At 40.8% G+C, this 25,582-nt stretch overlaps 1 protein-coding gene across 17 annotated transcripts in view; it reads right to left on the bottom strand.

Annotated features, from left to right (window-relative positions):
• The window catches only part of ABI3BP (ABI family member 3 binding protein), a 566,204-nt gene that overhangs the window by 106,090 nt on the left and 434,532 nt on the right, over positions 1-25,582 (bottom strand). For 16 of the 17 annotated variants that reach the window (XM_075336532.1, XM_075336538.1, XM_075336534.1 and 13 more), the window contains 3 exons: positions 22,798-22,887; positions 13,806-13,916; positions 7,116-7,184 (listed from right to left, as the gene is read on the bottom strand). In XM_075336532.1, the coding sequence (XP_075192647.1) occupies positions 7,116-7,184; positions 13,806-13,916; positions 22,798-22,887 (270 nt within the window). The remainder of the gene's footprint in view (positions 1-7,115; positions 7,185-13,805; positions 13,917-22,797; positions 22,888-25,582) is intronic. The other variant, XM_075336540.1, reaches the window with a different exon arrangement.

The following is a 25,582-nucleotide window of genomic DNA, read 5'->3' as shown; positions in this document are numbered from 1 at the left end:
CCTAATCGTTGATCCTTGGTGCGTCGTTCCTTTCCCGATTAACGTTGCTGTTGCAGGAAGCAGGCTGTTCGTTGTTCCTGCGGCAGCACACATCGCTATGTGTGACACCGCAGGAAGGAGTTACAACATCGTACCTACAGGTGCACGCGATGAGGAAGGAAGGAGGTGGGTGGGATGTTCGTCCCGCTCATCTCCACCCCTCTGATTTTATTGGGCGGCCGCTTAGTGACGCTGCTGTGACACCGAACGAACCGCCCCCTTAGAAAGGAGGCGGTTTGCCAGCCACAGCGACGTCACTAGGTAGGTAAGTATGTGTGACGGGTGTAAGTGATGTTGTGTGCCACAGGCAGCGATTTGCCCATGACGCACAATCGACCGGGGCAGGTACGCCTGCTAGCGATACCGATATCGCTACGTGTAAACTAGCCTATACACAGAATGAAAATATAAATGAGGTGCAATCACCCCGAAACACTGTGTCTGCAAATTGAGGTTCTGATCTGGCATAAATCTAAGGGGTACTTTGCACACTACGACATCGCAAGACGATGCTGCGATGCTGAGCGCGATAGTCCCCGCCCCCGTTGCAGCTGCGATATCATTGTGATAGCTGCAGTACCAAATATTATTGCTACGGCTGCTTCACATGCACTCACATGTCGTGCGACGTTGCTCTGGCCGGCGAACCGCCTCCTTATTAACACTAGAACTACTGGACTCGTGACACCTATATAGAAATACATGGTGCAAAGTAGTCAAAATGACTACCTCAGTAGTTCTAGTGTTAAGGGGGCGGGTCGTGCAGCATCACTGCGATGTCACACGGCAGGCGGCCAATAGGAGTGGAGGGGCGGATATGAGCGGGATGTAAACATCCCACTCACCTCCTTCCTTCTGCATAGCCGACGTGAGCAGCGGGACGCAGGTAAGGAGATGTTCCCCACTCCTGTGGCTTCTCACACAGCGATATGTGCTGCCACAGGAACGAGGAACAACATCGGACCGTCGTGACAGCGTAATTATGGAATTCTCCAACGCTACACCGATGATACGATTACGACGGTTTTGCGCTCGTTAATCGTATCATCTAGGATTTACACACTACGATGTCGAGAGCGACGCCGGAAGTGCGTCACTTTCGACATGACCCCACCGACATCGCACCTGCGATGTCGTAGTGTGCAAAGTACCCCTTAGTCTTATGAAAAGGTTTGTTAAAGGGCCACTTTTGACTTTTAGGATTGCTACTTACAATAGTTGGCACTAGAGTACGTCTTTTTCTTCCCTGAAGAGACAATTTGAATATTTCACAGAGGAGCATTGTAGCTATAAGACTCCTCACTGGCAGCCAGACTGGTTTGTCAGGTCTCCGCAAGGAGAAAAGTTTCCCCCTTAGACCCCATTAGAGCTTCTCATAAACCCAGATCATATCTCATATTTTGCACTGACGAGGGGCAATCATCCTGAAACACTGTGTTTGCAAACTGAGGTTCTGATATGGCATAAATCCTAACATGGGTTTTACATGCTACGATTTCGCTACAGCGATCTCGTTGGGGTCACGGATTTTGTGACGCACATCCGGCCGCTGTAATGATCTCGTTGTGTGTGACTCCTAGGAGCGATTTTGGATCGTTGCAAAAATGTCCAAAATCGCTCCTTGTTGACATGGGAGTCCATTCTCAATTATCGCTGCTGTCGCGTGGGCGAAGTTGAACCTCGTCCCTGCGGCAGCACACATCGCTACGTGTGACGCCGCAGGAACGAGGAACCTCTCCTTACCTGCCACACGCCAGCAATGAGGAAGGAAGGTGGTTTGTCCCGCTCATCTCTGCCCCTCCGCTTTGATTGGGCGGCCGCTTAGTGACGTCGCTGTGACGCCGACCGAACCGTCCCCTTAGAAAGGAGGCGGTTTGCCAGTCACAGCGACGTCGCTGAGCAGGTAAGTATGTGTGAGGCTGCCGTAGCGATAATGTTCGCTACGGCAGCGGTCTTCACATATCGCCATAACGATAGGGGCGGGTGCTATCACGCTCGCCATCGCTAGCATCGGCTAGCGATGTCGCAGCGTGTAAAGCCACCCTTAGTTTTATGAAAAGGCTCAATAAAGGGCCACTTTTGACTTTTAAGGTTTTAAGGGTGCTTTACACGCTGTGACATCGCTAGCGATGTCGAGCGCGATAGCACCCGCCCCCGTCGTACATGCGACATTTGGTGATCGCTGCCGTAGCGAAGATTATCGCTACGGCAGTGTCACACGCACATACCTGTGCAGCGACGTCGCTGTGACAGCCAAACAATTCCTCCCTCAAGGTGGAGGTGCGTTCGGCGTCACAGCGACGTCACCGCAAAGTCACTAAGCGGCCGGCCAATAGAAGTGGAGATGAGCGGGACGTAACATCCCGCCCACCTCCTTCCTTCCTCACTGCCGGCCGACGCAGGTAAGGAGATGTTCGTCGTTCCTACGGTGTCACACAGAGCGATGTGTGGTGCCGCAGGACCGACGAACAACATCATACCGGCAGCAGCAATGCTATCAAGGAAATGACCGACGTTGATGAGCAACGATTTTTCACGTTTTTGTGCTCATTGATCGTCGTTCATTTGTGTTACATGCTGCGATGTTGGTAACGGCGCCGGATGTGCGTCACTAACGACGTGACCCCGATGATATATCGTTACCGATATCGCAGAGTGTAAACCCCCTTTAGGATTGCTTCTTCCAATAGGTGGCAGTATAGTTCGTCTCCTTCCTCCCTGAAGAGACAACAAAAATATAAAAGTAACACTTGTTTTTGCTCCCATCTTTCATGACCTGAACTCTGAGATCTAAGACTTTTTCTATGCACATAAAAGGCCTTTTTCTCACAAATATTGTTCACAAATGTGTCTAAATCTCTTTTTATAAGCACTTATCCTTTCTCAATTTCACAGGTGTGGCATAACAAAGTGCTGATTAGACAGCATGATTATTGCACAGGTGTGCCATAGCTTGGCCATAATAAAAGGTCACTTTAAAAAGTCCAGTTTTACAGTATTGGTGGGGTCAAAAAACCAGTCAGTATATTTGTGACCACCAGTTTCCTCACTCAGTGCAACACATCTCCTTTGCATAGAGTTGATCAAGTTATTGATTGAGGCCTGTGAAGTGTTGGTCCACTCATCTTCAATAGCAGTGTGAACTTGCTGGACATTGGAACAAGCTGTTGTATATGCCAATCCAGAGCAGCCTAAACATGTTAAATGGATGATATGTCCGGTGAGTATGCTGGCCATACAACAACTGCCATGTTTTCAGCTTATAGGAATTGTGTATAGATCTTTGCAACATGCCTCAAGATCTCATCACGGAATCTCTGTGCATTCAAATGGGATAACAAATGCCCCTGTGTTCGTTGTCCATAACATACACCTGCCCATACCATAACCCAGGGTTCCCCAACTCCAGTCCTTGAGGGCCACCAACAGTGCATGTTTTCAGGATTTCCTTAGCATTGCATGGGTGTTGGAATCATCAACTGTGCAGGTGATTAAATTATCACCTGTGCAATACTAAGGAAATCCTGAAAACATGCACTGTTGGCGGCCCTCGAGGACTGGAGTTGGGGACCCATGCCATAACCCTACAGCCACCGTGGGCCACTCAATTCAAAGCGTTGACATCAGCAAACCACTCATTCACACAATGCCTTACAAGAAGTCTGCCATTTGCCCCTACAGAGAAAACCAAGATTCATTTATGAAGAGAACACCTCTGTATCATGTCAGACATCGTCTAATATGAGCATTTGCCCACTCAAATTAGTTACAACAACGAACTGCGGTCAGGTGGAGATCCCAATGAGGATGACGAGCAGCTTATGAGCTTCCCTGAGATGGCTTCTGACAGTTTGTACAGAAATTCCTTGACTATGCAAATCGATTGTTGCAGCAGCTGTCCGGGTGTCTGGTCTCAGATGATCTTGGAGGTGAAGATGCTGGATCTTGAGGTCCTGGGCTGGTGTGGCTACACATGACCTGCAGTTGTGAGGCCTGTTGGATGTACTGCCAAATACTCTGAATTGCATGGCATGGCTTATGGTAGAAAATGAACATTTAATTCACGGGCAACAGCTCTGGGGGACATTCCTGCAGTCAGCATGCCAACTGCACGCTCCCTTAAAACTTGTGACATTGGTGGCATTGTGCTGTGTGATAAAACTGCACATTTTAGAGTGGACGTTTATTGTGGCCAGCCTACGTGGTTCTTCTCACATAGCGAGATCGCTGCTGAGTCACAGGTTTTGTGACGTACCAGTGAACTCATCAGCGATCTCGCTGTGTGTGACACTAAGCAGCGACCTGGCCCCTGCTGTGAAATTGCTGATTGTTACACACTGTTCTGGTTAATTTTTTGCTCGTTGGTCTCCCGCTGTGCAGCACACTTCGGCGTGTTTGACGGCGGGAGACCAACGAGCACCGACTCTGTGTAAGCAGCGTACGCTGGTAACCAGGGTAAATATCGGGTAACTAAGCAAAGCGCTTTGCTTAGAACCCCGATGTGTAGCCTAGCTACGTATACAGGGAGCCAGCGCTGGCAGCCTGTAAGCAGTGTACGCTGGTAACCAGGGTAAATACTGGGTAACCAAGCAGAGTGCTTTGCTTACTTACCTGATATTTTCCCTAGTTACCAAGCGCAGCATCGTTACACGAGTCGCTGGTGGCTGGTCATTGGGAAGATATGACTGTTTGACAGCTCACTAGCGACCCTGTAGCGACGTACCAACGATCCTGACCAGGTCGTATCGTGGTCTGAATCACTGGTACGTCGTTCAGTGAGACGGTACTTTAAGGCACACCTATGCAATAATCATGGTGTCTAATCAGCATCCTGATATGCCACACCTGTGAGGTGGATGGATTATCTCAGCAAAGGAGAAATTCTCACCAACACAGATTTAGACAAATTTGTGAGCAATATTTGAGAGAAAAAGGCCTTTTGTGTACTTAGAAAAAGTTTTACATCTTAGAGTTCAGCTCAAGAAAAATGGGAGAGAAAACAAAAGTGTTGCATTATATTTTTGTTCAGTGTATGTAGAGCATGCTAGAAGCCCCTGCACAATAAGGAGGCTACAAGGGAACATATATAGTAGAAGACACAGCTCTCTGATTCCCCTTCATTCTTCGGTTTGACAGAAATTCCAGATGTTAGAATCTAATGATCATATCATAGTTAGTACAAGATATCACTTTACACGTTATTTTAAACCTCTTTAATTTATCCATAATTAAGCAGAGCATTAATGCATGTATTGTGCTGCATGTAGTACCCAGTCAGAGGTTAACACAATCTTTATTATAGCCAGCCTGTATAATAATGACAGAGTAATGAACACATAATGTATATCTCCGTGTTTTACTGCACTGTGCTATCGTGCATTCCCTGCAGTGACTGCCATTACAAAAAATAAAAATAAACTTTCTAAGCTTATGGTTCTGGTTAAAATATGGCAGATTTTTTTGGAGTCTCTTTAATTGGTATTACTTTATAGAGTGCTAATCCCTAGGGATAAATATATAACAGTTATAGGCTCTGATTGAGTAACTAGAGAGAGCGTGACTTTTGTTTACTTTGATTGCATCAGGATAACCACAAGGGAATGTAACAATCGCACACTGGCTGACTGTGTGATCTATCAAACCAAGTGATTATTTACTCCGAAGAAAACAGTTATGATATTCATCGCCTGAAGTATCACTCCTTAGTAGTACACATAGCCTATTTACCGTATTTATCTATGAACTAAATAACATGAACTAGATGTTTGAAAAATAACTGTGATCGAAAATGATTGTCTGCAGTGGTCATAAGAATGAAGTAAAAAATCCAATGGGGGATTGAACAGATGAGCTATTTTATTATGTTATTACCTTTCCTGCTTGTTCTCTTTTTCTTAAATCCAGGAATAAGTCCTGTAAAACTGAACACCTCTTAAAGGGAACCTGTCAGGTGCAATATGCACCCAGAACTATGAGCAGTTGTGGGTGCATAATGCTAATCCTTGTCTAACCGTCCCTGTATCTAGGAAGTATAGATATAGAGATTTTTAGAAAAAGTATTTCTAAAGATCTTTTATCATATGCTAATGGGCGCAGGGACTAGTTCCAATGGCGTTAGTTCCCTTGGTTAGTCAGCCCCCTTAGCATGTAAGCACGCACTGAGAGGCGTGCTAACGTGCTAATGAATGCACAGCGTCAGTGGCATGGCCGCTCTCACCTCTGCTGCCATTTTTTTTTCGGCTCGGTTTTTGTGCATGATCAGAAGTGCCAGACTTCCAGTCATGCGTACTATGAAGCCGGGTGCACACTCGGCTTAAAATTGGTGTAGTGCGCATGACCGGAAGTCTGTTCTGATCTTGCGCACTGAGCCAAAAACTAGCGGTGGCAGCAGAGGTGAGAGCAACCATGTCTATGACGCTACGCATTCATTACCATGTTAGCACTCCGACAGGGGCATGCTTACATGCAAAGGGGGCTGACTAGCCAAGGGAAGTAAAGCCCTTGCGACTAGTCCCTAGCCTCATTAGCATATGATAAAAGATTTTTAGAAATACTTTTTCTAAAGATCTCTTTGTCTATGCTACTAGATACAGGGATGGTTAGACAGGGATTAGCAATATGCACCCAGAACTGCTCGTGGTTCAGGGTGCATATTACACCTGACAGGTTCCCTTTAAGCTGTGTGCACATGTTGTGTTTTTTATGTGTTTTTCAGTGCAGATTTGTCACCAAACCTCAAGGGAATCCTGATATCAGCAAAGTGAATGAGAATCCTGAAGTCATGCTCATGTTGAGTATTTTCTTCTTGCAGATTTAAATCTGAAGCATGTCACTTCTTTCAGGGTTTTTCTGCAGATTTTACCTATTGTAATGAATGGGAAAATCTGCTCCAAAACACATTTAATATGTTGCAAAAATTGGTGTTTTTTTTCTGATACACTTTTCCTTCCAAGAGATTCAGAAATGGTACAGAAATTTCTGCCCCAAATACTTAACGTGACTTTGTAAGGTGGCTGTCTTTTGCTGCACTCTTAACTGTAATTTTCAATAAATTAATCATGCAAATCATTTCTTACCTGTGTATCTAACTTTGCCGAGAGCATCAATATCAGATTTTGGAGCAGTACTGAAAACTGTGGAAGGCACTGGAAATAAAAACATAAGGTTTAGGACACCATACATTTTTAAAACAACTATTTAGCCTGCATTTTCAACGTAGGGAAAAGAAATAGAGGAAGGTGCATTAGTGCGTTATGGATATTGTCTAAACAGACCATTACAGTATTGTTAGCCTCGTCTTCATATCATTTGATGCCTAGTTGTTTTATAGGGTCACTGCTAAGAAATAGAACATATTCTTTTGGGGAATAGATTCTGGTCACTTACATAATGGATCTATCTATCTATCTATCTATCTACCTATCTATCCTTCCATTTATCTATTTGTCTATCCTTTCATCTTTGTCTATCCTTTCATCTATCTACATCTATCTAGCTATTGATCTGTCTGTATCTATCTATCAATCTATCTATCCTCTTATTTGTCTATCCTTCCATCGATCTACATCTATCTATATACAGTATCTATCTATCTATCCTCTTATTTGTATATCCTTCCATCAATCTACATCTATCTATATACAGTATCTATCTATCTATCTATCTATCTATCTGTCTGTCTGTCTGTCTGTCTATCTATCTATCTATCTATCTATCCTTCCATCTATCTATTTGTCTATCCTTTCATCTATCTACATGTAGCTAGCTATTGATATATCTGTCTGTATCTATCTATCTATCTATCCTCTTATTTGTCTATCCTTCCATCAATCTACATCTATCTATATACAGTTTCTATCTATCTATCTATCCATCTATCTATCTATCTATCTGCATCTATCTATCCTTCCATCTATTTATTTGCCTATTCTTCCTTCTACCTATCTATCTATCTATCTATCTATCTATCTATCTGTCTGTCTGTCTGTCTGTCAATCTATCTATCCTTCCACTTATCTATTTGTCTATCCTTTCATCTTTGTCTATCCTTTCATCTATCTACACCTATCTAGCTATTGATCTATCTGTCTGTATCTATCTATCTATCTATCTATCTATCTATCTATCTATCCTTTCGTCTATCATCTTATTTGTCTATCCTTCCATCAATCTACATCTATCTATATACAGTATCTATCTATCTATCTGTCTATCTGTCTGTCTGTCTGTCTATCTATCCTTCCATTTATCTATTTGTCTATCCTTTCATCTATCTACATCTATCTAGCTATTGATCTGTCTGTCTGTATCTATCTATCTATCTATCCTTTCATCTATCCTCTTATTTGTCTATCCTTCCATCAATCTACATCTATCTATATACAGTTTCTATCTATCTATCTATCTATCTATCAATCTATCTATCTATCTGCATCTATCTATCCTTCCATCTATTTATTTGCCTATTCTTCCTTCTATCTATCTATCTATCTATCTATCTATCTATCTATCTATCTATCTATCTATCTATCTATCTGTCTGTCTGTCTGTCTGTCTGTCTGTCTGTCTGTCTGCCTGTCTGTCTGTCAATCTATCTATCCTTCCACTTATCTATTTGTCTATCCTTTCATCTATCTACACCTATCTAGCTATTGATCTATCTGTCTGTATCTATCTATCTATCCTTTCGTCTATCATCTTATTTGTCTATCCTTCCATCAATCTACATCTATCTATATACAGTATCTATCTGTCTGTCTGTCTGTCTATCTATCCTTCCATTTATCTATTTGTCTATCCTTTCATCTATCTACATCTATCTAGCTATTGATCTGTCTGTATCTATCTATCTATCTATCTATCTATCTATCCTTTCATCTATCCTCTTATTTGTCTATCCTTCCATCAATCTACATCTATCTATATACAGTTTCTATCTATCTATCTATCCTTCCATCTATCTATTTGCCTATTCTTCCTTCTACCTATCTATCTATCTATCTATCTATCTATCTATCTCTCTATCTATCACTCTATCCTTCCATCTCTCTCTCTCTCTCTCTCTCTCTCTCTCTATATATATATATATATATACAGTATATATGTATATACACATGTATACATGCATATACAGTATATGTGTACATGTATTCATGATTCTAGTGATCTAAGAGTCTGGCTTCATTGGAGAACATTTCTGTATCACGCCTGCCAATGGCAAACTAAAAGGAACACCCAGCTGCCTGAGATCATTATTATTACTGGATGCACACAGGCCTAGATGGAGAATGTACTTTTCATAAGTTTCCCTTCACATTAATGTTGCTATTTCTTTGAAGTATTGTTTTCTCTACTGCACTGAGATGTTTAGTGGAACTTTAAGAATATTTCAGATCTAATGTGGAACTGGAAAACAGAATGGGATACATAGTTTACCTCTCCAGATTTAGTTATTTCTTTGCAATGCAATTTTTTTTTTTTTTTAGAAAACTGTTTGGCAGCTTCAAAGGAATACCTTTGCCACTTTTCTAATATGCCAGAAAAGTCTGACTATTTCACTTCTCCTCCTACACATAGTCACGTCTGTGGTTTTGGAAATGGTTTAATCAATTAAAATCATAGGAAATGCAGGAGATTTGTTTATTACACTAAAAATAACAAAGTAAACAGAATACTAAATCTAGGTCCATTCTGTGTCACAAAAATTGCAGTTCACCAGGATGCACCAGCCCTAAGGATAGATACATGGCTTCACTGGGTGCAGATGGCGTTACTGATTGTCATTTATACAGGGCAGGCCATAGAAGTGGCAACAGTCATCTTATGAAATGGGACTTGAGATCACCACTAAACCTATGTAAGCATGTATAGGACTACAGATTGCCACTGATACCACATATGCTTAATATCAGTGAGAGGGTAGGGAGAGTGCTACTAGCCCCCAGAATAGGATGTCATTAGTAATATGTCCCAAATTGCGGCCAATCACCCAGATCCAGGACTGCATGATAGATATATGTGAAAACACCACATGATTGACATTTTAGAAACACAAAGGCATTTTAAGGGGAATCTGTCACCAGGTTTTTGCCACCTAATCTGAGAGTAGCATGACATAGAGAAATAGACCCTGATTCTAATGATGTCTCACTTACTGCATTGCTTGCTGTAGTTTTGATAAAATAATAGTTTAATCAGCAGGAAATTATCACTAGAAGAATCATAAACCTGCTTCCATGTAGTCATCCATATTCATGAGCTCTTTAAAACCCCCTCCCCCCTACTAACTGGGAGCTTTCTGCCTATGCACAGTGTACATAGAAAACTGTTAATCAGTCTATCAGTCTTGTGAGAACTCAGCATTCAGCTAGTACCGTGTTTCCCCAATAACAAGACAGGGTCTTATATTATTTTTTGCTTTGAAAGATGGGCTAGGACTTATTTTCAGGGGATATCTTACTTTTTTCCATGAACAACAATCTACTTTTATTCTTGAGCAAACAAATTAACATTTACTAAAATATATTCATATCGCATTCTGGAACATCAAGATAACTCCAAACCCTGTGTGTCTATCTCCTATCCTCTCTCTATCTATCTAGTATCTATGCATCCATCCATCTATCTATCTAGCTATACACACACACACACACACACACACACACACACACTTACATACTGCCCATACATACCTGCCTGTGTCCTCTTCACCTATCTATTCCTGCCATTTAGAAGCCTTTTGAAGACAACCTAGTCACATGACATGATGTCAAATGTCCTGAAGCAGTGTTATCATCACAATATAAACGCTGGGGCCCCTGGCAGAAAGGGGGCCCTGTGAAATTGCCTAGTTTGCTCTCCCTTCTCCCTAATGACAGTCCTGCATACCAGCCTGTTTCCTGTTCAGTTCTTTTAGACTCCTGCAATTAAGACACCTTTGACTACATCATGTCATATGGCTGTATACTCATCAAAGGTCCTTATACAATTTTCGAACCTTGGAAAACAACTGCTGGGGTTTCTAAGATATTGGGGGCCCTGAGAAATTGGGAAGTTTGACCTTCCTAACTCTGGCCCTGACTGTAACTAGGGCTTCTTTTTGGAGTAGGGCTTATATTTCAAGCATAGTCCAAAAATCCTGTAATATGATGCTAGAATGTGCAACCTTAGATTTGCCACAGATAAAAGAATGATTTTATCAAAACAGTACCAAGCAGCCCAGTAAGTGACACATCACTGGAATCAGGGTCTCTGCCCCTACATCATGCTGCTATCAAATGGAGTAGCACAAACTTGATGACAGATTCTCTTTAAAGTAAGTGGTAAAAAAAAAAAAAGTTAATATTCCAATATTAGGAAAAAGGAGCTGTAAAACATATCTTGGACAACCTCTTTAATAAAGATTCTATAGGAATGTTATTTGTTAATTGTGTAACAAAGATAATATTTAAAAATAAAAAGTGCTGTTCGGTCACTGTATGGTGGTATTATTCAAACTTTGTATGGTAGCATTTACTTGTCATGTCAAATATGTTAACAATTATTAGCACAATACCAAAAAATGCAGGGTACAACATTTATCCTGCGTTCAGTAATAATACTACAAATATGAGACCCAGTAATGTTTTTAGGTGCCTAGAAACAAATACCGTAAGTTATTTTAGTACATTTCACAGTGATTGTACAAACATAGACAGTTACACAATATACTCACCTCTTTGAAATATACAAAGCAAAGATATTTGTCACAAGCAGCCACTAATAGTGGTATAAACCATTCACACATAACTATATAGTGTAAATAATTAGGGTCTGTAGAATAAGGGGGGAACGTGTCAGTGCATTTCCTTAACTTGAATTTTAGCATGTTCTAGTTTTATCCATATTGATAAATATTTACAGCCAGCTTTGTCCAACTGTGATTGTAATATGTAAATGTAATATGGCTGAAAATATGAATGAAAATACAAATAAGAAATAAAATCATTATTCATGTTCAGATTTTAACTGTTAATTCTAGACTTTTAAGTAAAACAAAATCATTGCAGCCTACGATGTTCCTTAAAACAAAAAGAAAAACATAAAATACTGCACAAACACTCACATTTTTGCTGCAAAGTGAAGCCTAACCCCAACACCACGCACCACAATTTCACTCCATGGCTGAAGCTACTATGTGGATATTATAGACAGCGCTGAGTTGCCACCTTTAGTTATAATCCAGGCAGTGATATTTCTGAATGTATTAGATGTACCGTATTTTTCGGACTATAAGACGCACCTGACCATAAGACGCACCCTGGTTTTAGAGGAGGAAAATAGGAAAATAGAAAAATTTTAACTAAAAAATGTGGTCATGACACACTGTTATGGGGTGCGGATCTGCTGCTGACACTGTTATGGGGGTAATGTCCCCAAATTCTCTACTAAGGTACCCCATTCTGGTAACGATCCTCCTGCCTTGTATATGATCCTGCTCATATACCCCCATCCTGCTCATATACCCCCATCCATCCTGCTCATATACCCCCATCCATCCTGCTCATATACCCCCATCCTACTCATATACCCCCATCCATCCTGCTCATATACCCCCGTCCTGCTATATACCCCCATCCTGCTCATATACCCCATCCTGCTCATATACCCCATCCTGCTCATAATATACCCCCATCCTGCTCATGAAATACCCCCATCCTGGTATATGGCCTGTATCCTATGGCACAGAAAAAAAATAAACGTTTATACTCACCTTTCCTCACTCCCTGCAGCACCGATCAGGTTCCTCTCTGTTTCAGCTGCAGCGCCGCTGAGTGGAGCAGTCACCGTTGTCTGCAGCATCTCGATGTCTTCCTGTCTGTGCCGGTCAGCTGATCTGTGTGGACACTAGCGGCGCGTACAGCGATGACGTCATCGCTGTGCTCACCGCTCTCTACACAGATCAGCTGACTGGCACAGACAGGAAGACATCGCGATGCTGCAGGGGACCGGCTCCACACACGGTGATGGGTGAGTGTACTGATTCACTGCACCCCGCGCTGATAATGATGCACGGGGAGCAGTGAATACAGCCGCACATGATCACTCCAAGCTGTAGTTGCCAGGGGTGATTATTCGGGCTGGCTGTTAATTATGCGCGCACCCCCCGCCCATCATGCCGCCCACCTGTCAGCGCCGACTTCACCGTGGGAGGATGGGCGTGCATATGTAATGAGCGGGCCCACGTGGCCACAGCAGGCTGCTACAGCCTGCTCGTGCCCCCGATGACCCGCTCCACTGCAGCACCCTCATTCCCCGCAGCCACATTCAGACCATAAGATGCACCCCCCACTTTCCCCCAACATTGGGGGGAAAAAAGTGCGTCTTATGGTCCGAAAAATACGGTAGTTTTAAATCCTTTGGGTTTCCGCAGCTGTGAGATACAGTTCTAGGTTAAGTATATAATGTGTTCAGTTTCACACTGTCCTGGTTATGTGACTGCCAATTTTTCAAAAGGTGGCAACCCTAAAGCTAAAAGCGTGTATTAAAATGGACCTGTCACCAAAGAAATGTTCTGTTCAAAAGTATATGAGAAGTTACATGCCCGTTTTTGGTTTGTCGATCAGTGTGGTAAGACGTAGGACATGTATTCTGCAATATTTGCAGTGCATGAGAGATAAACTCTACTGAGATTTAAAGGTAATCTGACAAATCATCAGTGTAAAAGTATGTGCTGGTGAAAGGTCCACTTTAATAGCTCAGGGTGACACAAGAGCTCTCCATCATACCCAGATCTTCCTCTTGATCAGGTAAAGTTGGCTGCTTCATTGGTGACTTTATACATATAACTGCGCACTCAGGCTTGGCAGCTGAAGGAGCACGTGGTATCAGATTACCCCCTTGTTAAAGAAACAGGCACGTTAAGACATAAAAATATATTTTCTTATAGTAAATAAGTAACTCTATGTGCCAAACAATTGTAAAAAAACTAAAAGTGAGTACTAAGATTGATACAGTCCAAATTTTATGCATAAGACCTGACTGTAAGGATTTATGAACTAGCAAATGCTAAATACTGTGTAAAATAGTTGAGAAAAAGACATAGTGTACCTATTTTGTATCTCTGTTTTATGTAACTTAAAAAAAAAATGATAGTGTTGTATTAATGCCAAAGCCTAAAATGTTGAATTGTATTTACTGGATGTACTGTATTGTCAATTACAAATAACACTGACTTGAGAAATATGCATGGAGTTCAATTTTTCTACAACTGCTGATGAAATTGTCTATTTATAGTATAGAGATCTTTAGATTAAAGCTGGCCATACACATTAGATAGATGGGACATCATTCCCACATCCCTCATACACAGGAATACTGGCACAATGTTCCTGTTCATCTGACATCGGCTTATCTCCCATTTGAACAAAAGATTGGCTTAATGAATTCCAACCACGCAATCTATATGTCTCCTGGCAGGTGATTGGCTTGAGGTTCCCATAAACATTGCAAATCCCACTGAAATTTTCAGGTTTCAACACAATTGTAAAAGTGCCTTAAAACATAAACTCTAGTTTTTAAAGTCCATAATCCTTTGTGTTATAGAATGGGGAAAATTGCTTAGAAAATGCGGTAGATTGGGAGTAGGAGTGGATATGATGAGTTACATTGACAAGCAAAAGGATAACAATATTTGTATCTTTTGACTTTCATGCTCCATTTCTTACCATCCAGTACTACAGCTTCGAACGTGAGACTACCATTATTTTATAGACGATCATCTTAGCTATTGCATACATAAATTTGACTTTCTACCATACAACATATGATTAATTATGCAGATTCTTGTCATGTAACTGCATTATTATGATTTTGTTCCTTGTAAGGGAAAAATATTTTTCTTCCTGTAAGCTACAAATTACAACCTGTTCTCACATTCCCTAATAGCTCAGTGTGTTATTAGGTTGATTCCCAAGTGAAAGGTCACTGATTCGAATTGAGGAGCAGACATGAAGAAGTATTCCCAATAAAAGAGTGCCACGACAGTTGGAAGAATACAAAATGAAGTCCGTCACTCCATTCAAAAACCAAGAGCTGGACATCCAGGCAAAATGTCAGCGTCAACAAGATCTATCAGTTCTGGTGTAACAAACACGGCAGTGGAGATGGCTCGTATGATTCGTAACAGCGAGATCAAAGATATCGAACCAAGCACAGTCTGATACACGTTACACAAGTCTGGAATCGTGGCCTGAAAAAAAGGGAAGAAGCCTCACCTCCAATATTGTCATAGGAAATATTGGCTCAAATTTGCAAAAAAGTACAAAAAGTTGACAGTAGAAGACTGGAAACGGTTGATTTTGGAAAAATGAAAAGAAAGTCAATAAACTAGGTTCTGATGAGTGCAAATAAGTCTGGAAGAAGCAAAGGCAAACGAGGCTAGTGGATCCAGAAATTGAAGGAACTGTTAAGTTTGGTGGAGAAAGCCTAATGATATACACGTTGTTTCAAAGCCAAAGGTGTTGAATACTTGACCAGGATCAATGATGACCTCAATTCTGAGGTCAGAGTATCCTATAAGATGAATTACTTTGCACACTTGAGTAATATTATGAAAAGACAACATAGTGTTCCAGCATTACAACAACCCAAAGCATACTTTGAGATTGGAGAAGAAATGGTTTAATGACAATGAAGTAGTGATGCAGGATTGGCCACCACAGTCCCCAGACCTCAACCCAATCTAACACTTGTGGGTAGAGTTGAATAAAAAGCTATACACATATTCAAATGAGTTGACCAGTATGAACCAACATTAGGAATGTGTAGAAAAGACCTAGGATCAGATTTCGAAAGAGACATGCTAGAATATGATTGAGAGCATGTCCAGAAGAATTCAAACAGTGTTGAAAATGAAAGGTGGATTTACAAAATATTAACAAAATAATAAAAGTTAAACTTTTGATTTTTAGGAGCAAAACAATAAAAATGCGGTGACATGAAAAGACTGCACAACTAATCATGTGATAAAGACTCTTTCTTAACAGTGTGTTTTTATATTTGTTTAGTTAAAATGGATCCATTGCTACTTTCTCGCCACTTCGCTCCCAGTCCAGGCCTTCTCTGAGGAAGGAACGAAATTTTTATGGCAATCATGCCTTGCAAATGAGCTTTATATGTCTGGATCTATGAAGGAATCAGGCAGCAACTGCATATTTATGTATTTGTATCGCTATGTGACTATTCATGTTTACTTCTTGATTACTATGTGCTTTTTGCAATCGTCTGCTCCTTCTCCTTCCCTAATGTCTTACTTCTTACTAATCTTTATCTCCTACGCTCCTCCTTACAACTCGGCAATGAAGGTATTTACCTTCTGCGTTTGTAGTTTGTAGGCGATTATGGCATAATTACGCTCTAACTGCACTATATCTAACTTACTGGATGAGATGGGCCTGTTTTCCTGGATGGGAGGTACGAGTAACGCATCATCGGTGTAGTACCCGCCTTCTTGGGCGCGTCTGTGGTGGCGTCCCTAGCAGTGAAGGACCGGAAGTATTAGTGACGTCACCGGAAGTTTTCTTCCATCCGGCCTTTGCTGCTGACGCTGAGCCTCAGCGCGGTCCGTAGCATTGAATCACACTATGACGCGCCGCTGAATGGGCGGTTTTGTGGCAATTAGGGTCCCTTTATAACCCCCCTACAGTGCACCTATTTTACCTGTCCCCCGACGAAGCACACCACGCGTAACATGTGTTGGGACGCCGGTTCCCACGTGTATACCTGGGTTAAACCTGGTGATCTGCCAGCTGGGTAAGCCATTCTGCCTTGTTAGGCTATGCATTGAGACCCTTCTCTCTCCTTGCTAGCAACTTTTTGCACTTGCATCTGGGCATTTAGCTGCCTATGTAGGCACTTGTGCAGATCACTTGTGAGATCTGGTATCCTTCCCTGGGTCACGTGGGGTTTCTTCCCCTTCATCACTCCTCATACTCTGGTTCTTCCTTTTTTGTTTATCTTCTTATGTTATACCCTATGAATTTATTGAAAATAAAATGTTTATACATTTCAATCACGTCTGTTTCTTGGGTATTTTCATACTTGGTGAATTTAAAGACTCTTTAATTTAAGAATTCAGCATTTTTTGAGTTGTTGCCTATTATATGTTACCTACGGTTCCTATATGTTTTATCATGTGATAAATAGTTGCAAGTCAAATTTATCTATGAGATAGGCAAGATGATTGTCTATAAAATGATGATAGTCTCATGTTCAAAGCTGTAGAGAATGGTGAAAAATGAAGACTGAAAGTCAAAGGTTCAAAACATTGTTACCCTTTTGCTCGTCAGTGCACATTACATTGCTAATACTAAGAAACAATATAATAGAATAATTTAAAAGATAAGCATAGTAAAAATACATATCATAACTCAAGTTATATTGAAGCTGTCAAAGCACTTCTAGAAGTACAATTATAAACAGAGCTTTAGAATTTGTATTGCCAACCTTGGGGAACATTTTAATTACTTTGCGGAAAGCTTGATCCCGTAATTTACTGCGGTAATTTTAATAATGGCAGACTCTGTGGATTCTGCATTACTCTGCTGTGTTTCTTACAGGGTGTTGTATTTATTTGTTGTTGTAACTGCCAATTCAAAATGGATGGAAATCCATAGAAAACATAGGAAAAATATTGTCTTCAGGATAAATTTTACATACTCTAAATCTTGGAAAAAAAAGTACGGATGTTTCAATTGAAATCTTGTTTTGTCTTCCTAGGAATTAATAAAACAACTGCAGAATTTGTTTACATAGCTTTCTGACTAGGATCTATTATACCATACTCATCAAGTTGAAATTTGCCCCTGCTGCAGACTGCAAGGGGGTATAATTCACTTGACTAATATGGTGGTGTGAGGTGTCTCCCAGGGGCACTATTTTCCTTTCCCCAGGAGTGGGATTTTGCAGTTTTCCAATCCGGTTGTCAAACTATCAGCTGTCTTGAAGAACATGTAAATGTCCAGCTCCCTGCAATCCACTGTACTTATAACTGTCAGGCATGAGATAATTATCTTTCAGGCATGAGTATAATTGAAGGTCTGACCACTGGCACTTCTGGGGCAAGATTACATCAGCAGTGTAATCAGTTCACTTGATCATGCTCCTGACATCATGGATATAGTGCTCAATGGAGTCAAAGAAACATTAGAGTTTTATTGAGGGGAAGGGAAACTGTTAGTGGACAGTTATTTGGGAGTGTGAGAGGAAAGTATGGGAGGGAAAGTGAGGATACTTTGGGGGATTAGTGTAAGGGGCCAGTATTAGGACAGGGGACAGTATGAGGGAAGTGTGAGAGTACAGTACATGGGGAGTGTTAGGGGAACGTGTGTATGACAGGGAGAGTATGGAGGGGGACAGTATAGGGTGGTGAGTGTGGTGGAAAAAAACAAGTGGTAAAATGTGAGGGAACAGTATTGGGGAGGAATAGTGTGTAGGGACAGCAAGGGAGAGAAAAATGGGACAACGTGTAAGGGGGCAATATGGAGAGGAGAAAATTGTGAGAGGACAGTTTGAAAGGGAAGTGTTAGGGGACAGAATGGGGACAAGAAAGTAGGAAGGGAATAATATGTGTGTAGAATGTAAGGGACAGATGGCGGAGGGAGAAGGGGACAGAATGGGGGAGAAAGTATGACAAAACAGAACGGAGGGGAAAATGTGAGGTGACAATATGTAAAAAAAAGTGTACTGTGACAGTATGGTGGAAAAATGTGAGGTGACAGTATGTGGGGATATTGTAATTGACAGTGAGGAAAAATCGTGTTAAGGGACAGTATGTGATACAATTGTGAAGGGACAATATTGGTGGAGTGTGATGGGACAGTATGAGTGGGAGAGTTTATGAGGACAGTAGGGAGTGAAAGTGTGAGGGGACAGTGTATGTGGGGAATGTGAGGGGACAGTCTGAGGGAAAAAGTATTGTGAGGGGACAGTTTGTGGGGGAAGCGTGATGGCTGATGGGACATTATAGGGGGATTAACATGTGAGCGGACAGTATGTAGGAAGAAAGTGTGAAGTGATAGTATGGGGAAAGTGTGAGGGGACACTATGGAGGGAGAAAGGTATGAGGGACACTGTGGGGTGGGGGGAAATTGTAAGGGGACAGAATGGAGATGCGTTTAAGGGGACAGTATGAAGGAGAAAAATGTGGCGGGAATATTTTGGGGAGAAAGGTGTGTGGGCACAGTATGGGGGGGAGTGGAAGAGGGCACAGTGTAGAGACTTGATAGCAGACAGCGCAGCAAGAAGGAGACAGAGTGCAGAGAGGGGGAAGTTATTTATTCTGGGGCGCGCCATATAGTAGATTATAATGACAATGCTATTTTTATGAGCACTTTGTCGAGATGTACTGCAGAAAAGCGGAAAAGATAGGGAAGGCACAGTATAGAGACTAAGCAGTATATGGTTACACATGTAAGGGAACAGTGTGAAGAGTGAGCGTTGTATGGAAAACTTAAAGCGTAACCATTGTTTTAATTTTTTTCATAAATTAATAATACACATGAAAATAAGCAACTTTGTAATATTTCTTAACAAACACATCTGCTTCCTTATTTTCTGCCAGAATTATTATATTATATGGGGCTATCATATTTTGAAGTGCTTTACATACATTATCATCACTGTCCCCATTGGGGCTCACAATCTAAATTCCCTATCTGTATGTCTTTGGAGTGTGGGAGGAAACCGGAATACCCGGAGGAAACCCACGCAAACACAGGAAGAACTTACAAACTCCTTGCAGAGGTTGTTTTTGGTGGGATTTCAGCCCAGGACCCAAGTGCTGGAAGACTGGAGTGCTAACCACTGAGGCCCTGGGCTGCTCCATTCATACTCAATTCTGAGGTAAAATCTGTATTAAGTGAGACTTTCCCATTACTGAGTTGGGAGATATTAGTTGTTACTAATAAAGTTGGAGCTAGAGGCAGAGGGAGGAGCTAGAGGAAGACTTTCTCCCGTCATCACAGGATCTCATCAATAACAACTGCCATCTCATATCTCAGTAATGGGAAAGTCTGTCTTCACTGAATACAGATAGTTACGCTTTAAGATAGGAACAGTATGGTGGTTATAGCTAATCAGGGTAGAGAGAGTTGTAATTATCCATAATAAGGAAAGACAGTGATGGTTGTAGTACATAAGGACGCACAGTTTGGAGGCAATATTTTATAAGAGAGGATAGTGTGGAGACAATATACCATAAGAGGGACAGTGCAGAAGTCATATTTTATGCAGGAAACACAGTGAGGGGTAGTGATTTATTCAAAGGCACAGCATATAGCAGATATTTTTATTCAGGAGCATTATAATGACAATTCTATTTTTATAGAACCTTGTTGGGATGTGCTCCAGAAGACCAAAGAAGATAGAAATCTGCAGAGATGAGCTGTGGATGTGAAAAGTCATCATGGCTTTTGGAAAAGATGGAGAAGAAAGGACAATTACTCCAATCAGAGAAAATGTCAACTATAAGAAACTTGAATGTATATGTTAATTTGTGATATTGATTATGCCTAATCAGTAATGTGGGTACTGTACGGTCTGGAGTCTGATGATAGTTGTTAACAACAACTCCTTGGATCTCCTTACCATTGTTAAGCACGTACTGGGAATTGCTTTTTCATACAATAGAATTTTATATTGAGCTGATTTGACATTGCAATTGATTGCAGTACTAAGCTTGGTGCTGTAGTTGTGTACTCATGGGGATTCTGGTAATATATTCATGTACTGATTGTGCTTCTGGTGATATCTTCCTGTATTGATAGTGATTCTGGTGATGTATTTCTGTACTGTTGATGACTGTGAAAATCTATTTATGTACTGTTGGTGGTTTTCGTGATGTATTCCTGTACTGCAATTATTTGCAATCCTGTATATATGCAGAAAGCCATAAGTTGTAAGATAATGTTGTACATGATTATGTTGATAAGGTATCATCTGAGAAGCTAGGGTTTACTGTATTTATGTTAGAAGAATTATGTTAGAATAATTATAAAATTAGGCACTGGAGCATGCCAAATCCTAACATTGTGTAATATATGTCAGGATTTAGCTCTGCTTGCCAATTCCAGTGGACATCACATAACCACTTATATGTGATTTTCATACTAAAAGTTACGTATCAACTGGATTCTCATCTTGCTTCTCTCAAGAAGGAGCTGTTGTTTTTCACTGAACATTGAGAGAATTAGGAAGAGCAGCTGGTTGACACATGACTGTAAATATGTAAACTGCATATGAACAGTCACATGACGACTGTTCATATCTCTTAAGCTATGTATAGGAAGGTGGCACCAAACTGTATTTTTTCCCCTAGTGCAGAAAACCCTAGATTCGCCTCTGTTGTGATGTATGAGCCCAAAGTGTAAATTTACATTTGAGGTGGATATGAACCCCATTTTAATGAGGTATTCCAAGAATTTATTTGGTGGATTAATGTGCTCTATAGTTAAAGTCAACAAGGCAGTAACTGACACTTTCACTACAGACAGAATTTAGTTATTAGTTGTACCTTACTGTGGTACAGGTATCTAATGTTACAGGTAAATGTATTTGGGAGGTAGGTGGCACCCATAGCCTGGTCATGGGAGCTGAGCAGAAGGACCACCCTCTTTGTTCAGTGAATAAACATGTACCAAAAGTAGACACATAGACCCTAGTTCATCAAAATGATTACACCAGAATTCTAGTGTAGAGCGTTTTGAAAAGTTGCATAAAAAAGTAGCGTTTTTTGGCATTTTCATATCAGTTTCAGCCAGCTCCACTAAAATGGGTGAAGCTAGGGGGCGATGGAGCATAGCTATGATGAGATGCATGGTGCATTATGCCAGAAATTTTACTCCAGTCCCAAACTAGAGTAAGGATTGTGGCAAGGTCCATGTAGAGCATGCCACTCTTTAGATGTGCCTAATTCATTAGGTCTGTCATCATAATGAATCAGATGCCTTTGACTCCAGCAAGGCTTATTATCAAGACAGGTGTGAACAACTCTAGTCTTGATGAATTGGGGCCATAGTACATAGATGGGAAGCAACTACAGAAGTATGTTTTAACAGCTTGGTGGATTTTTGTTTTCAGATGTTAGGAATTTTGACAAAAATGTTGAATTATAGAACAACTTTTTTAAACAAAAGTCTTTGAAAATTTTAATTACGGGTCCCAAGCAAAACTTTGAACATTGTGCCACTCTTCATAAGTCAAGTTTTTAATATTATAGTTGCTAAATTTTAGGGCTTGGTGCCTCAATTTTTGCCATAAGTTCAATTGGTGTTATTGATCAAGGTTCCCAGTAGTTTCTTAGTTCCAGTCTATGGTAGCCAATGCTTTCAGCTGATCCAGTAGCTATTCCAGTTCCATGCACTACCCACATATGACATTTTTAAACTGATCACCCCTTTTTATGTTTATCTATTAAAAATTCCTCTCATTGAAAAGATTAAACTCAATGAAAAAAGTGAGATGACCCTCTCATCTTCAGGTCCGCTGTGCAGCTTGATAAGTTGCACATTCAGCATGTCCATCCATTCGCATCATAGTTTGTTTTTTTTCAAACACCCCTCTCACGAAGTCCATAGTTTTCTTATGGACTACTGAGATTCTTTCACAGCCATTAGAGAGATGTAGGGAATGTAGCTTCCTACAAAGAATAATATTGAAATCATAACAAATATCCGACCAATGCTAAAAATAGATGAGGTTTAAACAGAAGTTTTTCTGTACCTTGTTTTTCTGGTTTGCTTGTCACATTATTAGTTTGAGGCTTTCTACGAATAGGTGTTGGTCTTACAGGAACATGTGGTGGTGAAGATACTGCAAGGATAAGGAAAGCCAAATAACTCAGTTTAGCTCAGAACTTAAATTTACATCATATTGCACATAATCATTTTACTTTATAACAGTTAGTAACACTACTGATTTACAGTATACCGGGCTGTTTATACACTATTCACTCTCACTCTGTATATATATATATATATATATATATATATATATATATATATATATATATATATATAATTTTTATATATCTATATATATATATATTGTGAGACTGTGACCGGGGTTGTCTATGACGGCCGGTACGTCTCGCCCCGGATGTGCTCCCTCCATGTATAGAAAGCAGCTCTATTCAAGGGTTTATTGCTGTTTCCCTGCAGACTGAAAGGAGGGTTAAAAGGAAACAGGAACTGGGGTGTGGACCCCTAGTGTGAGGGAGTGAACACAACTCCCTAAGAGTCTGCCGAAGAAGCACATGTGAGCCATTTCTGGAATCTGGCTTGTTGGTTCTGGAGGAGGATATTCCGGATAACGTGTTGTGTGCTGTTTTGGATTTGGTTTTGTGCAATAAACTGTGTGCTGTGACCATTGGCGCCTGGATCCCGTGTCTTATGCCGCGCAGCCGACCACGTTACCTCACAATATATATATACAGTTAGGTCCAGAAATATTTGGACAGTGACACAATTTTCGCGAGTTGGGCTCTGCATGCCACCACATTGGATTTGAAATGAAACCTCTACAACAGAATTCAAGTGCAGATTGTAACGTTTAATTTGAAGGTTTGAACAAAAATATCTGATAGAAATTGTAGGAATTGTACACATTTCTTTACAAACACTCCACATTTTAGGAGGTCAAAAGTAATTGGACAAATAAACCAAACCCAAACAAAATATTTTTATTTTCAATATTTTGTTGCGAATCCTTTGGAGGCAATCACTGCCTTAAGTCTGGAACCCATGGACATCACCAAACGCTGGGTTTCCTCCTTCTTAATGCTTTGCCAGGCCTTTACAGACGCAGCCTTCAGGTCTTGCTTGTTTGTGGGTCTTTCCGTCTTAAGTCTAGATTTGAGCAAGTGAAATGCATGCTCAATTGGGTTAAGATCTGGTGATTGACTTGGCCATTGCAGAATGTTCCACTTTTTTTGCACTCATGAACTCCTGGGTAGCTTTGGCTGTATGCTTGGGGTCATTGTCCATCTGTACTACGAAGCGCCGTCCGATCAACTTTGTGGCATTTGGCTGAATCTGGGCTGAAAGTATATCCCGGTACACTTCAGAATTCATCCGGCTACTCTTGTCTGCTGTTATGTCATCAATAAACACAAGTGACCCAGTGCCATTGAAAGCCATGCATGCCCATGCCATCACGTTGCCTCTACCATGTTTTACAGAGGATGTGGTGTGCCTTGGATCATGTGCCGTTCCCTTTCTTCTCCAAACTTTTTTCTTCCCATCATTCTGGTACAGGTTGATCTTTATCTCTTCTGTCCATAGAATACTTTTCCAGAACTGAGCTGGCTTCATGAGGTGTTTTTCAGCAAATTTAACTCTGGCCTGTCTATTTTTGGAATTGATGAATGGTTTGCATCTAGTTGTGAACCCTTTGTATTTACTTTCATGGAGTCTTCTCTTTACTGTTGACTCAGAGACAGATACACCTACTTCACTGAGAGTGTTCTGGACTTCAGTTGATGTTGTGAACGGGTTCTTCTTCACCAAAAAAAGTATGCGGCGATCATCCACCACTGTTGTCATCCGTGGACGCCCAGGCCTTTTTGAGTTCCCAAGCTCACCAGTCAATTCCTTTTTTCTCAGAATGTACCCGACTGTTGATTTTGCTACTCCAAGCATGTCTGCTATCTCTCTGATGGATTTCTTCTTTTTTTTCAGCCTCAGGATGTTCTGCTTCACCTCAATTGAGAGTTCCTTAGACCGCATGTTGTCTGGTCACAGCAACAGCTTCCAAATGCAAAACCACATACCTGTAATCAACCCCAGACCTTTTAACTACTTCATTGATTACAGGTTAACGAGGGAGACGCCTTCAGAGTTAATTGCAGCCCTTAGAGTCCCTTGTCCAATTACTTTTGGTCCCTTTAAAAAGAGGAGGCTATGCATTACAGAGCTATGATTCCTAAACCCTTTCTCCGATTTGGATGTGAAAACTCTCATATTGCAGCTGGGAGTGTGCACTTTCAGCCCATATTATATATATAATTGTATTTCTGAACATGTTTTTGTAAACAGCTAAAATAACAAAACTTGTGTCACTGTCCAAATATTTCTGGACCTAACTGTATATATATATATATATATATATATGTATATATTGTGCATATACAGTATTGTGTAAAGGTTTTAGGCAGTTGAGAAAAAATGCTACAAAGTAAGAATTCTTTAAAAAATAATTTGTATGGGTTTTTTTAACGCCCTTTGGCTCGATCTTGAGACTTGATAGATAAACGATCTGTAGGAATAGCGATCTTGTGCTAGTGTAGATTGGTCAACCAGGTCCTCGCTACAGTTACTTTGATTGGATCAAGACATTGTGTCGCTTGTCTTCCTCTTAGCCTTGTTCTTTCTATTTTTCTGACAAATATATCCTTTTACAGTGATTGCTCTCTTAGTATGATGTGTCCAAATTAAGTAAGTTTAGGCTTGGTGATCCTTGCTTCGAATATCATGTCTGGCTTGATTAGTTCCAAAATTGATTTGTTTTT

The sequence above is a fragment of the Anomaloglossus baeobatrachus genome, chromosome 2 (assembly GCF_048569485.1).
Source record: "Anomaloglossus baeobatrachus isolate aAnoBae1 chromosome 2, aAnoBae1.hap1, whole genome shotgun sequence".
Taxonomy (NCBI): domain Eukaryota; kingdom Metazoa; phylum Chordata; class Amphibia; order Anura; family Aromobatidae; genus Anomaloglossus; species Anomaloglossus baeobatrachus.
The sequence above is the reverse complement of the archived record's forward strand: the minus strand, read 5'-3'. Positions and strand labels throughout refer to the sequence as shown.